The 15,505-nt window shown below is 59.8% G+C and overlaps 1 protein-coding gene across 2 annotated transcripts in view; it reads left to right on the top strand.

Annotated features, from left to right (window-relative positions):
• Nucleotides 1-200: 200 nt before the first annotated feature.
• The window catches only part of FBLN1 (fibulin 1), a 41,646-nt gene continuing 26,341 nt past the window's right edge, over nt 201-15,505 (top strand). The window contains exons 1-5 of one of the 2 annotated variants that reach the window (XM_004589425.2): nt 201-385; nt 7,532-7,637; nt 11,362-11,497; nt 11,910-12,081; nt 14,804-14,860. In XM_004589425.2, the coding sequence (XP_004589482.2) occupies nt 307-385; nt 7,532-7,637; nt 11,362-11,497; nt 11,910-12,081; nt 14,804-14,860 (550 nt within the window). In that variant the 5' untranslated portion in view covers nt 201-306. The remainder of the gene's footprint in view (nt 386-7,531; nt 7,638-11,361; nt 11,498-11,909; nt 12,082-14,803; nt 14,861-15,505) is intronic. The other variant, XM_004589424.4, reaches the window with a different exon arrangement.

Here is a 15,505-nt window from a genome sequence, read left to right as displayed (position 1 = left end):
CACGCGCGCTCGGAGAGGGGCAGATGGGGGTAGAAGGAGGCGGATCCGGCCCTAGGGCGCCTCCCCGCTCCCCATCTCTGCCTCTCCAGGGAAGCCCGGGTCCCCGCTCCCCACCCCCGGCGAGGCCCAGAGCAGGGGAGGGAGGGTCCCGTCGGCCCCGCCTCCGCCGCGCCCTCCTCCGGGCGGGATAATTGAAAGGCGCGCCCGGGCCCGGCACGGCCGCGGAGCCTGGGGCCGAGCGTGGAGCGCGCTGCCCGCCGCGCCCGCGAGCCAGGAGCCGCCCGCGCCTTTGTCCCTGCCAGCCCCATGGAGCGCGCCTCGCCGTCGCGCCGGGTCCCGCTGCCGCTGCTGCTGCTCGGCGGCCTCTCGCTGCTGGCGGCCCGAGGTAGGGCGTCCCTGCCCCGGCTCCGCCGCGCTTGGGGGTCGTGGAGCCGCCGGAGCCCGTGCGCCGCCCCGCCTGCGCCCCCGGGGTCGTTGCGGTGCGGTCTAGAGCCGGGGCGACGTCTCCTTCCCTCCCCTAACTCCTGGCAGCCCCAACGCTGCCCTCTTTGGGCGACCCCTACCCATGAGACCCTCTCGTGCTCACCCACCCAGCCCTGAAAGTCGGATGGTCTTCTCGGGTTGGGATGGGGAGCGCTAGCTGCGAGTCACTGAGCCCCCAGGCTTTGGCCCCGGAGTGCGCTGCGTGTACCTTTTGCCGCCCCCACCCCTGGCCAGGTGGGAGCGGTTTTGCCGGCTTGCTGCTGGGGAAAGGGGATGGAGGAGTCGGGCGCAGCTGGGACAGATCAGAAAGTAGGGGTGCAGATGGAGAGGAGGGGGCTGCAGACTTGGCCGCCTTTCTGGATTGGGCAGGGCCCCAGCCAGCGATTCTGCCAGGCTCCAGTTGAGCTAGGCCGTTTCTTCCAAACCTCCCCACCCGGAGCCTGGGGATGGCGTCTCCCCTGGCAGGTCCTGGCCAGCCAGAGCGGAGGCGGGCAGTACGGGCCACCCAGGCTGAGGCTTCTGGCTCTCCTGGGAGGAGGGGTGGCTGCCAGTCCTCTGCATCAAGTGCTGAGGGCAGCAGAGCCCTGACCCCTGCCCTCCTAGCCGACCCCCTGGCTCTTCTGGGCCATTAGCCGGCCTAGCCCTGCTGGAGTCTTTTGTTCCCAGAACCCCCCTGGGACTTCGGTGTCTTTATCCCTGGTTTATTTTGTTTTGGACACCCTACTGGTGGCCACCATCTCCTTGGTCAAAAGGTCACTTGTCCCGGTGGGGGGTGGGGTGGAAAGGATTCCAGAGGAGGCTGGAGGAGCGCGCAGGGGCTGGACCTCTGTGGACTTCTGGCCCTGTCCTGGGTCACTTCTGGGGTGAGGAGGGAGGCAGACACAGGGCTCCCTAGGAAGCTTCCTGGGCAAGAGCTGGGGAGGCAGGTGGCCAGTGGGGAACTGGGCTAGGAGAGAGACCCAGTGTGGGGGCTCACGGCCAGCAAGGGGGCATCTAGGACAGGAAGCTGATTTGGGTGAGAAAGCTGGATTCACCTCTGCCCCCCCAGAGATCCTCCCCAGGCCATCTCCCCCACATTCTTTTGTGCCTAGTGTCCTAGGTAATTTTGGCTTCCAGGGGCACCCTGGGCGAAGCCACGCCCCGAAGGGCATACACCCTCTCTTCATTTTGTCAGAGCATGGTGAGGTCTGGGTAGCCCTGGGCACTTTCTGTGCGGCTGCAGCCACAGTCCCTGCAGCCCCACACAAGGTCATGGGTGACCTACCCCCTGCTTTCGCAGTCAGATGGGAATGACTCGCTGCCTGGGCTGCTGACCGGTCCAAGGGCGCCTGTGGCCCTTTGCCGAGGGCCACTGCATCCCTGTTGGGGCATTTGCCGAGGGCTGGGGCGGGAGGAGGGGAGGAGAGGGGAGGTTCGGGATGGCCAAATGTGTTTTCTCCAAAACTTTCTTGGCCTTTTCTCCAAAACTTTCTGGTTTGGACTGATTAAAAGGGAGTCGCGCTGGGAGAAAGAACAAAGCCGAGAGGACTTGGCGTAAAAACATGTGGCCTGGGCTGCTGCCCTTCTGGAAGCTTCCCAGTTGGGCGGTGGGGCCCAGGGTTCTGAAAGCATGAAGACCAGACTTGCGAGGCAGGGGACAGCTGTGGGGCCTCCCCTCACCGAGTCCAGGGCTCACAGCCCCCTCTTCTTCCTCCCCCAACAAAGCTCCCCTGCTGGACTGGTGTGGGGGGTGGGTGTGGTGGAAACCCTTGGGGCCCGTATGCTAACCCTTTCCCAGGCCCAGGACACCCACCGCTGTTTTCCCCAAGAGTCACCTGAAAACTTTCTGACTCCCCATTTCCCTAGCCAGGAGTTGAGATGGAGGCCCTGGAACCGGCAGCCTCTGAGTGCCAACCCTGGGTTGGCACAGGCCTTGGCCAGTTGCGTCTTTGGGCAACATTCAGTCATTCATTCACTGTACTCTGGGTCTGGGGGACCCTCCACGGGTTAGGGAATAATATAGAGACGCCCTGCTGGCAGGGCTAGGAGCTTGGGAGAGGAGGGGCATGGGCTGGGAGGACGGTGGGAGGGTGTTGCTGGCACAGGCACGGTGGTGCGGGCAGCGACCCAGAGGGCAGCAGAGACTCCAGGAGGGGTAACCCCTCCTCCAGCCAGGGGAGACCCCTGCTCCCCTGCCTTCCTGGGATGTCCCCCAGGTGGTGGTACAGTACTGTGGGCAGCGTTACAAAGTCCTATGAAGTCAGCTGCCACGAGATGCCTAGGGCTTTTGCCAGTGTATTTTATACAATAAAAGGCTTTCGTTTTGCAAAATGTCAAATCACAACAATTTGATTAATATGGGCTTTCGCAGGCACCGCTGCACAGATCCAGGTTCTTGTAGTAATTGTAGATGTGGGATCACACACACACACAAAAAGGCAGACAGGCGCCTGTTGCGTCAACCTACGTGGGATTAGAGACTTCCAGGCTGTGTGGGGGCTGGGGGTCTGGCTGGGCCGTCCGTCCGGTCAGCCAGCTGGGAGCCGCCAGAGCAGGGCCAGAAGCAGGGCTGCCCCTCCTCCCCGTCCCCCACCCCTTCACTCCTTGTTCCAACTCAGACTGGGCCAGAAGAGGGTGGGTTTCCTGCTGCTCCAGGTGCCTGGCCTGCTGAGGGTCCTGCACCATGGGGTGGGAAGGCTGCGCTGGGGCCAGCTCTGGAGAGGCGAGATTCCTGTAACGTGTGCTATGACGTAAGGGCGCCGCTGCTCTGGGCAGTTCTCCCGACTGGAATGTTTCACGTGAATCCCCCACCCACCCCTCGGACTTCTCCTGAACCTGTTTTTCCTCTTGAGTCCGCGTCCCTGCGGGATGGGAGGCTTGCTGCCAGTCCCAGATCTGACCTGCAGCTGCTCCTGGGACGTCCTTGGGGCTGCTCCTGGGCATCGGAAGACGCAAGTGGAAGCCCTGTGCAGGGCGCCTGTGCTGCCTCCCTGCACCCTCAGCCCAGCCTTGAGGGGGGCCCTGTCCTTACCTGCGTCGTATGCATGCAAAACTGCACCAAAATTCAAACCCTGCTGGCTTGGCTGTAACTACAGGCTCCTAGGCAGGTCACCACTTCTGTTCAGGGCATTGTTGTTTTTATTTGAGAGACAGATTTACAGAAAGAGGAGAGCTAGGGAGGTCCTCCACCTGCTAGTCCACTGCTTAAACTGTCGCAGCAGCGGAGCTGAGCTGGGTGGGCCCCTTGACTTAAAGTCCTGCTGGGGGAAGCCAGGGTTTCCTGGTTGGGCAGCAGGGAGTAAGGTTAACTGTGTGTGTGTGTGTGTGTGTGTGTGTGTGTGTGTGTGTGCGGGGCGGTGAGTGTGAGCCAGAATCGGATCTGAAAGTGCCTCTGGTTTGGGGACATCGTGCCACTTGTAGCTCTCTTCACCCTCTTCCCTTGCCACAGGTGCCATGTTCCCGGCTGCTCAGTCGCTCACAGTGATTGAGTGGCAGCTCGGGGCAGGCCTGGGCAATGCACAGGCGGCAGAGCCAGTGTGCCAACTGCACAGCTAATTCTTTGTGGAGAGTTCTGGGACCAAAGAGAGTGTCTGTGAAGGGAAGCAGCTTGGACTCAACCCAGCACCCTGATATGGGGCGTCCCTGCGCCCTGATGCCCACCCTTTGCTCACTCCGGTCAGTTAAGGACATTGAAGAGTCCGGCCAGCCACCGCGTGCTGTCCTCACAGCGCGTTCATGCGTAGGCCGTCTTCATGCCCCGTGGTCTGACTGGACGCCTCTGCAGTGTGGAGCTGCGCTGGCTCTGTGGCCGGGAGCCCCACGCTTCACCTCACTGATAGATGAGACACTGAGGTCAGGATGTGAAGACCCACAGGTGGCTCTGGAGCCAGACCCAAGCCTCAGGACCCGAATGAGGGGTTCCAGCGGCCTGCCCCGACACAGGCCTCTCTATTTTGTGACGTGACCTCTGGATGCTGGGAGCCACTTGCCAGCATGTGGTTCCCGTGAGACGTGGGGTAGTGGTGGGAGGTTTCTTACATCAGCTTCTCCTGTCCTGGGAGGCACAAAGGAGTCAGACAAGGATGAGGGATTGGAGGCGGGGATGCCTCTGCGGCCTCTGAAGGCCCCGCTTTAGTGCCGCGGCAGGAGAGCTCTGAGCACTGTGTTGCAGACGAGCAGAGAGCAGCCCTGCAGCGGGGTACAGGTGCGGTGGGCTTTGGGTGGCTGCCGGCCCCTCTGCTGGCCGCCTCTCTGCACTCCCCGGGGTATGTTCTTGTTTTTGTTTATAAAAACTTTTAAAGTCCTCGTTATTTTTGATGGACCAAGGTACAATTTGTTACCAAGCGTTTGAACTCCTCCCGTTTGAAGTCTTGCCATTGCATGCACTGTCCCACTGCTATTCAAGAACATTCTAGATGTAGTTAGGCAATTGCCACTTGTTTAGGGCGTTCACGTTAGTGTGGAAAGCAGTGGTGGTTGAAAAAGACAAGGGAGTGTGTGAGCAAAACATCCCACTCTTTTCTTGATGAGATATGGTGCAAGATAGCCTGCAACGATGGATTTTTTTAAAGCAAGATTTATTTATTTATTTGAAAGGCAGATTTACAGAGAGAAGAGAGACAGAAAGATCTTCCATCTGCTGGTTCGCTCCCCCAAATGGCTGCAACAGCCGAAACTCAGCAGATCCATAGCCGGGGGCTTCTTCCGGGTCTCCCACACAGGTGCAGCGTTCCAAGGACTTGGTACTTCCTTGGCTGCTTTCCCAGGCCGTAAGCAGGGAGACGAAAGGGCAGTGGACAGCTGGCACTGGATTGAAGTGGTGCCTAAATGGGATGCTGATACTGCATGTGCGGGATTAGCTTGCTGAGCTTCTGTGCCAGCCATAAGCATCCATTTATTTGAGAAGTAGAAAGAGATAGTGAGAGACACGGGCTGCTGGCTCCTTCTTCAGATGCCCACAGTGCCTGAGGCTGGGCTGAGGCCAGTGCCAGGGGCCAGGAGCCCAACCCGGGGCACGAGTGGCAGGAATCCATTTACATGAGCTGTCTGCTGCCGACCCCAGCATGAACCGGAGCCTGCACCGGGCGTGGAGTCCTGCCTCAGTGACGTGGGGTGAGCATGTCTCTCCTCGCATTAGCCACCCTCAAGGCCCCATTCGGTGACGGAGACGATCACTTCAGTGCACACCCCTCACCACCTCCACATGCAGAGCACCTCCTGTCCCCCACGGACACTGTCCCTCAGTGCACACCGGCTTCTATTCCTGCCCCACCCCATTCCACTGTTTTTTCTCTCCCAGTGACTTTGACTTGTTCGATTGGACCTGACTTGGTTCCACAGTGTCAAACCCAACCCAAGGACATGTCCCAGCTCTGACTGGAATGCCGGCTAACCCTGAGCTTTGCCATGGTTCCCTCCAGCCTGGCACTGGCCTCCCACCTCACTGTTTGCCAGGCCCGGTGTCCTGTCCTGTCCGAGAGGCCTTCGGGGTGGTCCTTCCGGTTCCTTGTTGTCACTCGGCGAGCCCTGATGCTTGTGCTGAGGTTGGTTGGTGCCGCAGGGTCACAGAGAGGATGGGGAGACTGTCCCTGGCCCTAGAGGAAGGGGAGGAGCCTAGGTGTCAGCAAGTGTCAGGCAGGGCTGGGAGTGGGCACCACATGGGAGGAGGGACGCTGACTGGGGCTCTGTAGACACTTGCCCTGCACTGATGGGGAACCCCAGGCCCCAGGCTGTGCACTGAACCGCCCTGAAGCAGCCGCCAGACAGCCCCGCTTTCGGGAGTTCCAGCTCCGGGACTGTCCTTCCCGGGCATCCCATGTCCTGCAGAGAACGAGGTTCAACCTACCCATGGCGGGGGCACCGGCGCTCACCCCACGTGCATCTGCCTGAGTCTGAGAGAGGCTGAGGCTGCAGCTGTGGGCACCAGTGTGCCCGGGAACAGGAGGCAGTCCATCTGTGGTTATGGAAGTGAGGCCAGTGGGCGGGATGTTAGGAAGTAGGGAGGAAGCCCTGGAGATGTCCTGGGGGGGTGTCCCCTCTTCCTGGCTTCAGTTCTGCCATGCCCTGACCACACCCTGCCCTGGGAGCTTCTGTTTTCTCCTTCGACGTGTGCCTGGTTGTAGGGATCAGCGCTGTGGTCAGTGTGGCTGGTCTCAGCCTGGGGTTTAAGCCATCTGGGCTTCACCCCAGGGCTGGCTTCTGTCTGGGGGCCACCCTGAGAGCCCAGTCGGGGAGCAGAAAACAGCACCCCTACCTGGATTCACCCCAAGGCTCAGGAAACTTCCTGTGAGAGGCCTAGGGGCCACATTGCCCTTGCTTTGGGGCCCACGAGCTCCTGAGCCCTCTTGTGGGAGAGGGAGGGCAGAGAGCCTTAGTTGCTGCGTCCAGGGCAGGGAGACTTCCTTGGCAGAGGCTGGGTGGATATTGATCACACTGAATATTGGTTACACCAAATGCTGGTCACATCATTTGGGGGGCTGTGCAGACTTGTCAAGTTAAAAGTCAGCCTGCTGTATAAGTGTATTGAGTCTCCAGTCTTGCCTGCAGTTGTCTGGGCAGGGCCAGATCAAGCGATTTCGTGGGCATCATGTGGTCCACAGGCTGGCCATTCCATACTCAAAGATAAAATTACTTCTGCGGGTCCCAGAAGCTGCTCAAGAAACATGGATTCCTGCATTTGAGACCCCCATGCTCAATCTGTGTTCCGGTGGAGCCTTGGGTCCCCTCCTCCCAGCTCCCCCAGATGCTGGGCACCAAGGTATTTGGCCACAGGGCTGCACCTGTCGGTTTTGCCCGGCAGGCCATAAGGGCAGAGACCTGTCAGAAGTAGCGATGCGGCTGCGTGCCCACAGGCTGTTTATGCTGAACTGGGCACCGCCATCAGGGTTGGGTTCAGCAGGTGCAAGCTGGAGAGTCTGGCCTTTGGTGTTCGTTTGTTGCTTGTCTCTTCCAGGCTGGATCTGTGGCTGTAGCTGGGACTCAGGCTGTGGGTGCCTGGTGGGTAGCTTGGGCATGGGCCCCCAGCGTGGGCAAGTGACAAATCACCAGCTGCCTTCTCTCTCCTGTGTAGGGGCCACGGATGTCTCCATGGAGGCCTGCTGTGCCGACGGACAGCGCATGGCCACCCAGCACCGGGACTGCTCACTGTCCTACTCTGCCGACTCCAAGGAGTGCAGGTGGGTCTGGTGGCGGCCGCTGCCTGGAGCAGAGCGAGGGGAGGGAGGGATGGTGTGTTTGTCAGGATGACGATCCGCCCCTGCCTTCGTGGCTCTCTTCACGCTCTCCCGTGTTTGCCCTCAACCCTCACCCAGGGCTCAGGCCCCGCTGCTGGGCTCTCAGTGGTGAATGGGGTACAGGAGATGGGTATGAAGCAGGCACGGGCAAGTGGTTTCCTCCCAAAGAACGGGGTGGGGGGTTGAGTGGGGATCCACTGGCACTGTGGGGACAGAAATGGGGCCACCTGTGACCCCCGCCAGGGTGGGGGTGAGCCAGGCCTGAACTGAGACGTCTCACAACGGGCGAGCCCCGTATGTGGCAGCCAGCATTGGACTGGACTGCTGGCACGCTGCTCCTCCCCGTACCCTCATGTCACCTCAGTGTTTTGGCACAAAGCTCAGAACCACCATCTTTTTTTTTTTTAAAGATTTATTTATTTTTATTACAAAGTCATATATACAGAGAGGAGAGACAGAGAGGAAGATCTTCCCGCTGATGATTCACTCCCCAAGTGAGCCACAACGGCCGGTGCTGCACCGATCCGAAGCCGGGAACCTGGAACCTCTTCCGGATCTCCCACGTGGATGCAGGGTCCTAAAGCTTTGGGCCGTCCTCGACTGCTTTCCCAGGCCACAAGCAGGGAGCTGAATTAGAAGTGGAGCAGCTGGGACTGGAACCAGTGCCCGCATGAGATACCTGCTGCAGATGGATCCCTGGCGTGGTACCCGACCATGCCAACCCTGCGTCTTTTCATTTAGCTGTGATTACAGCTCCATCCTGTTGACGAGGAGATGGGCCGCCCCTTGCACACAGCCGTTTAGTGATGATGTCAGGGCATGCCCCAGGCTGCTGGGGCTCTGGAATCATTCCTGTGGAATTCCTCTGCCTTCACTCCCACCTTGACCCTGCGGTCAGCTGGCAGGAGGCTGACAAGGAAAGGACGTTAGGGATGTGGTGGACACCCCTCCAGGATGCTGGCGCTTGTACTGACACCGGGGGCGGGGGCAGGGTGCCGCCTGCCACTAAGGTCAGTGGCGTCCCAGACAGGGAGCTCTAAGGGCTATGTGGTCAAGATTGGGGGAGTGTCTGATGAGGGCAAGTTGAGTCAACCCAAATTGAGTCAAGCTTGGTGCCAGGAGTGTCAAGGTGGCAGCGTGTCACTGGGAGCTGGGTGTTTGGTGTCTGGCCAAGTACCTGGTGGAGACGTGGTGGGAAGAGGGCTGTTGTGGACAGGCCTGCAAGAGCTCTGGCTGTGGACGGGGAGGACATCTCTGGCTGTGGACGGGGAGGACAGCTCTGAAAACTCCGGGAGCTGCTGGCCAGGGGGAGAGCCTGAGGGGGCCAGCCAGGGCATGCGTGCCCAGCTCCAGGAGTCCCTCCCTCCTGCCCCAAGGGCTCATGAACACTGGCTGGACCTTCACAGCGCAGACTGGCTTTCCTGGAGCCTGGTCTATATTTGAAAACCACCAATCATCCAGTCTCCTGGCTGGGCTAGGCAGAGGGGTTGCGGGCAGAGCAGGCTCCAGGTGCTCCTCTTATGCGAGGCCTGGCATTTGTGAACCTGTAAATGCTGCTGGGGAATTTATCCCCAGGAGGGCTCCCTGATGTTGGTGGAACTTGGTGACTGCAAAGTCACTGCTATGCCATGGCTGCTGTGGGCTGTGGTGCAACCCCTGGGGGCATTGTCGCCATGCCCCACAGGTGTGACAGCAAGCCCAGCAGGACAGTGCCAGTCAGCTGGGCAGGAAGCTCTGCCGGCTCTGCTCCCAGCCCTGGGGACCCTGGCATGGCATCCTGCATCCTGGGATAGACATCAGCACCCGAGGAGTCAGAGCTGGTCTCCTCGTAGAGCCCAGAGCCCAGATCGCCCTGGAGCCTGTGCAGAATTACAGCAAAAAGCCCACAACATAAAATTGACTATTTTGGCCATTTTTTTTGCAGGAGATTTGAGAAGTAGAGAGATCGAGACACACACACACACACACACACGCGCGCGCACACACGCACACACACACACACACACACAGCTAGCATTCGCTGCCTGACATTCCCAGTGCTGCTCTTCCTGGCAGGGGATGGGACTCAGTTCAGGCCCCCTCCCTCATAGTGTCAAGAACCCAGCAACTTGAACCCGCCTGCCGGGTCTGCACTGTCAGGTGCTGCAGCTGGGACTCGAACCCAGGCCCTCCAGTGCGGGCTGTGGGTACCTTCACCCTTGAGCCACGTTTTAACTAGTGGTGCTCCCGCCCCCTTCATCTCTGCATTCCCGTTGTGTGCAGCTGTTACTACCCTCTTTCTCCAGAACTTTCCATCTCGTAGAAGTGGAAATCAGTGTCCCTCATGTTTCGTCTCCCCAGTTGCCCTGGCAAGCACCCTCCTGCTCTCCATCACTGGGAACAGTCGGCTGCTCCTTTCCAAGGACACCGTGGGAGCTGGGGCACAAGTAGATGAGCTGGGACTGCCTGGTGCTCTGATGGGATACAGGATGCTGGAGTCCCCAGCAGCGGCTTGCCCCGCTGTGTCCCAATGCCTCCCCCACTCATTGTTTGCTCGCCCCTTTCTGTGCTGATAGGCTTCTGGGCTGTTTGCACCACGTCCTGGTGAATGTGAAGGGAGCGTGCAGATGCTGCACCCAGCCCTTGCTTGCCCTGGTTGAGTCAGTCCCACACATGGGCGTGCGAGCTCAGGGCATAACCCTGTGCTGGCTTTCAGAGGAGCGAGCAGTTGGTGTTGCTGCTGGCAGGGCATAGGGCTGCTCGCAGCCTTGCTGGCTACAGGTGGCCGGCATGTCTGGGGTGAGCGCGTTATTATACACGTGTGCAGCTGGCGTGTCTTGGGGTGAGCAGTTATTACACATGTGTTGAGCTGGTGTGTCTGGGGTGATCTGGTTATCACACGCATGTCTAGCTAGTATGTCCCAGCTAAGTGGATTATCAAACAATGTTGTGAACCAGGCACGTCCATCTCTGAGTGGAATTCCTGTCCTTTGCAAATCTATGGAAAGCATGATGTGTGCTGTTGTACAATGTGGGCAAAGCCATCCTAAAGTCCCAACCTAGCTCCAGAGAGCCAGTGCAGGCCCCCAGCACCACAGCAGACAGGGGCAGGCAGCCCAGCTGGACCCCACTCTCTCTGAGCTGGAGCAGGGCAGGTAGCCCTTCCTGGCCTTGCTGGCCTTGGCTGACGCTGGGGTTATTTTGGGTCTGGGAGGGAGCCACCTGTGAAACTCAGACCTCCCACACCAGGCCTCGAGCTAACACTGCCCTGTGGCTGTGTCGGAGAGAGGTCTCGGCAGTCACAGTCCTCCTGCCTGCCTCAGACCTTGGCTGCTGTGGATGCCCTCCTGGGAGTCTGGGCAGGGCCATGGCCAGCACTGCCACCGCAGCTGCTCTGCCCTCCTGGGTCTGAGCAAGCCATGTGGCACACTGTTGCCTGGAGCCGTTTCCTGTGAACCCGGCCCCCATGACCCACAGGTGTGAGAGCCTCCGGCGAGGCCCTGCTCTAGCCACACCTGTGGGTCTCCAGTTCTCACACCAATCACCTGTCTGCAACCGGCCTCTCCCACTGAGTATACCCGGTGAGCCTCCGTGAGGACAGCTTCATGTCGTCCCTGCCTGTGGGAGTGGGGGTGTGGGTCCCACTGCCAGGGCCTGTGTGCTAACCAACCCCCGCCCCTGCCCGCAGGATGGTCCAGGAGCAGTGCTGCCACAGCCAGCTGGAGGAGCTGTACTGCACCACGGGCATCAACCTTGCCAGCGAGCAGGAGAGCTGCGCTGCGCCCCGCGAGGACAGTGCTGGCCTTGAGGCCATGTTTGTAAAGGTGAGGACCCGGGTCCTCTCCCGCCTACATGGGGAGGCTGCCCCACACCCCATGCTGGTCAGCAGCAGCCACAGGCTCTTTGCTCATGACGGGGAGCAGAGACCGTTCACATGTCCCCCACTTTCCCCACCCAGTGCTGGAGAAGTAGAGGGGTGTGGGATGGGGAGCCATGCCCCGTGCCCGGAGGGCTCCAGGCTTCTCTGCAGGGCCGGGAGCTCAGGGTGGCTGCCATGAGGCTGCCAGCGTGGTCGCAATGAGTGTCAGAGAGGTCTTCGTGCCAAGGTCAAGGGCCATGAGTCTCCTCTCTGGGCAGCCCTTGTCATTGATGGCTGAGGTTGAGTGAGACCTAGGCCAGGTGTGGGTGGCCCCTGTCCCGTGTGCGCATGCTCAGGCGCTGGCCGTGTGTTCCCAGAGGTGCTGTCACTGCTGCCTGCTGGGGCGGGCGGCCCAGGCCCAGGGCCAGAGCTGCGAGTACAACCTCATGGTCGGCTACCAGTGCGGCCAGGTCTTCAGGGCGTGCTGCGTGAAGGGCCAGGAGACAGCTGAGCTCGTGCCTGGCAGCGTCGGGGACCTAAAACAAACAGGTAAGCTCCCTCTTCTTCACTCCCAGGCTCTGTGCTGGGGCTTCCTGCACATGTGTGGACAGCCCTCCCCCAAGCCCTCATCTGCAGGTGCCACGACCACAGATCGAAAACATGAAAAAACAAGCAACAATCACAGAGCAGTTACAGATGTCTCGAAACATCTGTTGGTTTGCAAGGCAGGAAGACAGCCATCCGTCTCTGGCTGGCACCCAGATGCCTGCAACAGCCAGGGCTGCCAGGAACGCTGCCCGGGTCTCCTCGGTGGGTGGCTGGGACCTAAGTGCGAGCCAGTGCCCGCTGCCTCCCAGGGTCTGTGTTTGCAGGGAGCTTGGACTGAGAGCAGAGCAGGGACTGATACCCATGGGTGTTAGCTGTTAGCTTTTGGGCCCAGCACCCACCCTTGGCAGTATGCTCTAGTTGCTGATCCCTTAACTCTAGACTCTAGCAATGGCTGTTTCACGGATGATGGTTTAAAGTCCACAAGAGGTACTCATGGTGAGTCCCCCGAGGATGCTGAAGGACCCCGTGTTGAGCAGCCAGCAAGTTCCAGTGCTGCACAGCAGCCCCGAGGCCTGATGAGTCTGGCTGCTCAATTCTCTCCGCCTGGGAGAGGTCACGCTGCTTCCGGTCAGGGCTTTGACTGCTGGGACAGAGCCTTCCACACGGTGGACGGTCATCTGCTTGGCTTACAGATCAATCTCATTAAAAACAAAGCCTTCCCAGAGGCCAGTGTGGTGGCGCAGCATGTTAAACCATTGCCCGCAGACTGGCATCCCATACTTGAATGTCAGCTCAAGTTTTGGCTGCTCCACTGGCGATCCAGCTCCTTACTAACACACGTGGGAAAGCAGCAGAAGATGATCCAAGTGCTTGGGCCTCTACCATCTGCACGGATGACCAGGTGGAATTCTGGGCTCCTGTTTTTGGCTCGGCCTGGCCCTGCTTGCGGGGGCGTCACGGGGAGTGAGTCAGCAGATGGAAGCTCTCTGGCACTCTCTCTGCCTAACAAATAAATATATGTTTTTAAAAAAATGCCTTCTTCCAAAAGCACTACAAGATACTTCAAAAAGAGCCAAATAAACACATTTTTAAAAACAAATAAAAGAAATGCCTTCCCAGCCACGTCCACACTGTGTCCCAGCAGTGTCCATGGCCAGCCAAGGGGACACTTGACATTCACGGCAGCAGATGGCATGAGTGTGCGCCGTTCCTGCTGCCTCTACCCAACATAGCTGAGTCCAGGGTTGGACCCGCTTCCTGTTCGTGGCCTCACCTGAGAGCCATGGGCTTGGAGTTCAGTGTCACGTGAGTCCTCGTCCTGGGGGTTCGTTCCCACGTCACCACAGCCCCAGTGTGTCAGTGACTGGGAGGGGTGGAGATGGGGTCCTGGGTGGCTGCGTGTCCTCACCTTCCCTCCCACTCTCCAACAACGCTGGCCAGCACAGATGGCTGGTCTCTCCAACGAGGACCTGGTGCTCGAGGGCACAGTGCAAGTGGGTGGGGAGAGGACACTGGCCCCCCTTGTCCTGGCTAATGCCTATCTCTGGAGGTGAGAGATAGGCGAGAGGTTGGGGGGCTCCACTGGTTATGACGAGGCCCTGCTTTCTGCTAATGGCCACCTGCTTAAGCTGGAGGGCATGGGCGCCCACGAGCGGCTTCCTGGGCACCCCCAGCCATGCACCTGCCTGTTCTGCCTCTCTGCCCTCCCCCACAGTGACCAAGCTGGGTCAGCCTGGAGCTTTGGCCACGGCTGAGTGACATGGGCCAGGGGGGCAGGCTCAGGCTGTGATTTCCTGAGCCCTTGTGAAAATTTCCCTGGAGAAACGCAGAGGTCTTCCTGCCCACACTTGCTGGGTGGCTTTGGACATCATCGTCCTCTGTTTAAACAACAAAGGAGACCATGAGCCCCCAACCCTGGCTGTTCTGGCACTGGGGTGGTGCGTAGCTGGATGGAAACTCTGGCTCTGTCTGATCAATACATTCTAAAAAGTTGAGCAGTGAGGGATCAAAAGGGAGGACTTAGAGCTGTCAGTCACGCCAGCCATTTGGTGGCACTGTAGTCCCTGAGACTTGGGGCTCTTGGGCCAAATGCACCTGTTGTTTTAATTTTTGATTTTTTGGACTTGGGGATCAGGACCACAGCACACGTCTTTCCCTAGCCTCTGGGGTCAGAGGTGACATTTTCATAGCAAGCTCACCCTCCCGATCCCCACTGTGTCCCTGGTCGGTGGCTGGTTGTGCCCTGGGCTCTGGGCTTCTCTCGAGGGACCCCCTTCCAGGCTCCCTCCTCCCCAAGGAGCCCACTGTCTTCTCTTCCTCCTTTCCCATCACCATCACAGCCTTCTTAATTTCCACTGACCTTGTCGTGGGCCTGCCGGGGGCCACCCAGAGTGTCCACACACCAGCCCTGGCCTATGACAAAGGAAGTCCAGAAATGAAGGGTGAGCTGTTCAGGCCCAGTGTGACCATGTCACAGGGTCAGCTGGTGGACGTCATCCAACCTGTCGCCTCTGGCAGCCTTTGCCATGCGCGCGGCTGCAGGGCCGAGTGACGGCTCACATGTAGAAGTCACTTGCTTGGCTCATGGGCATGCCAAGAAACCCACCTGGGTGAGTGGCTGTTTCTAGAAGGGCCAGCTCGGTGCCCTGCCAGGTTACAGATGTGGCCAGCTGGGTACGTCCACCCTGTGACAGATGCCCATCTTGCCTTTCTCTTCCCTTAGCTAAGCTCTCCGAGGAGGAGGAGCAAGAGGACCCCTACCTGAACGACCGCTGCCGAGGTGAGCTGGGGTCCCCCGCTGGCCATTCGGGGGCTCCTGAGCCCGAAGGGCAGTCTGCATAGGCGTGGCCAGTTGTTGGCTGGGAGCCGCTTCTGCCGTGGTGAGGAGAGGGTGTGGAGGGGCCATGCCAAGGGGCTGCCCAGGAAGGTTCTCCCATGGCAGTGTGGCCTGAAGCTCACCAGGTTTGCAGGCCTGTGAGCACACAGTGGGACTGCTTGCTTTGGGGGAGTTCCTTGCGGAGTGGGGGGGCTCGGCTGTGTGCCTGGTGCTGTAGCTATAGCCGTGGGTCATGGACTTGAAGCTAGTGGGCTGCGGTTGGGGCGGTGGCTGGCAGGTTTCTCTGAAATGAGACTTTGCTGCTTTCACATGACAAGTCTGGGCCAGCAGGGCTGTGCCTCAGGCTGCAGCTGGAAGGGTAATCGGGGGGGGCAATGTGACAGGTTGAGGCCCAGGAGGGGAAGGAGGGGAGTGACTCAGACCCCCCACCCCACCCCTGCCAAGACCTCCTGGTCCTGCTGCTGCCCAGAGTGGGACTCTTCCGTGGGGGCAAGAGCTGTGTGAGGCCGCAGGTGCCAAGCCGGGAGCCCACCTTCCCAGGAGCCTGCCCCAGGGACCTCTGCCCGGACCCAGTCTGCACTGCAAGGC

This window comes from Ochotona princeps, chromosome 15, assembly GCF_030435755.1.
Source record: "Ochotona princeps isolate mOchPri1 chromosome 15, mOchPri1.hap1, whole genome shotgun sequence".
NCBI classification, from domain to species: Eukaryota; Metazoa; Chordata; class Mammalia; order Lagomorpha; family Ochotonidae; genus Ochotona; species Ochotona princeps.
Note: the sequence above shows the minus strand (reverse complement) of the source record. Positions and strands in the feature narration are given on the sequence as shown.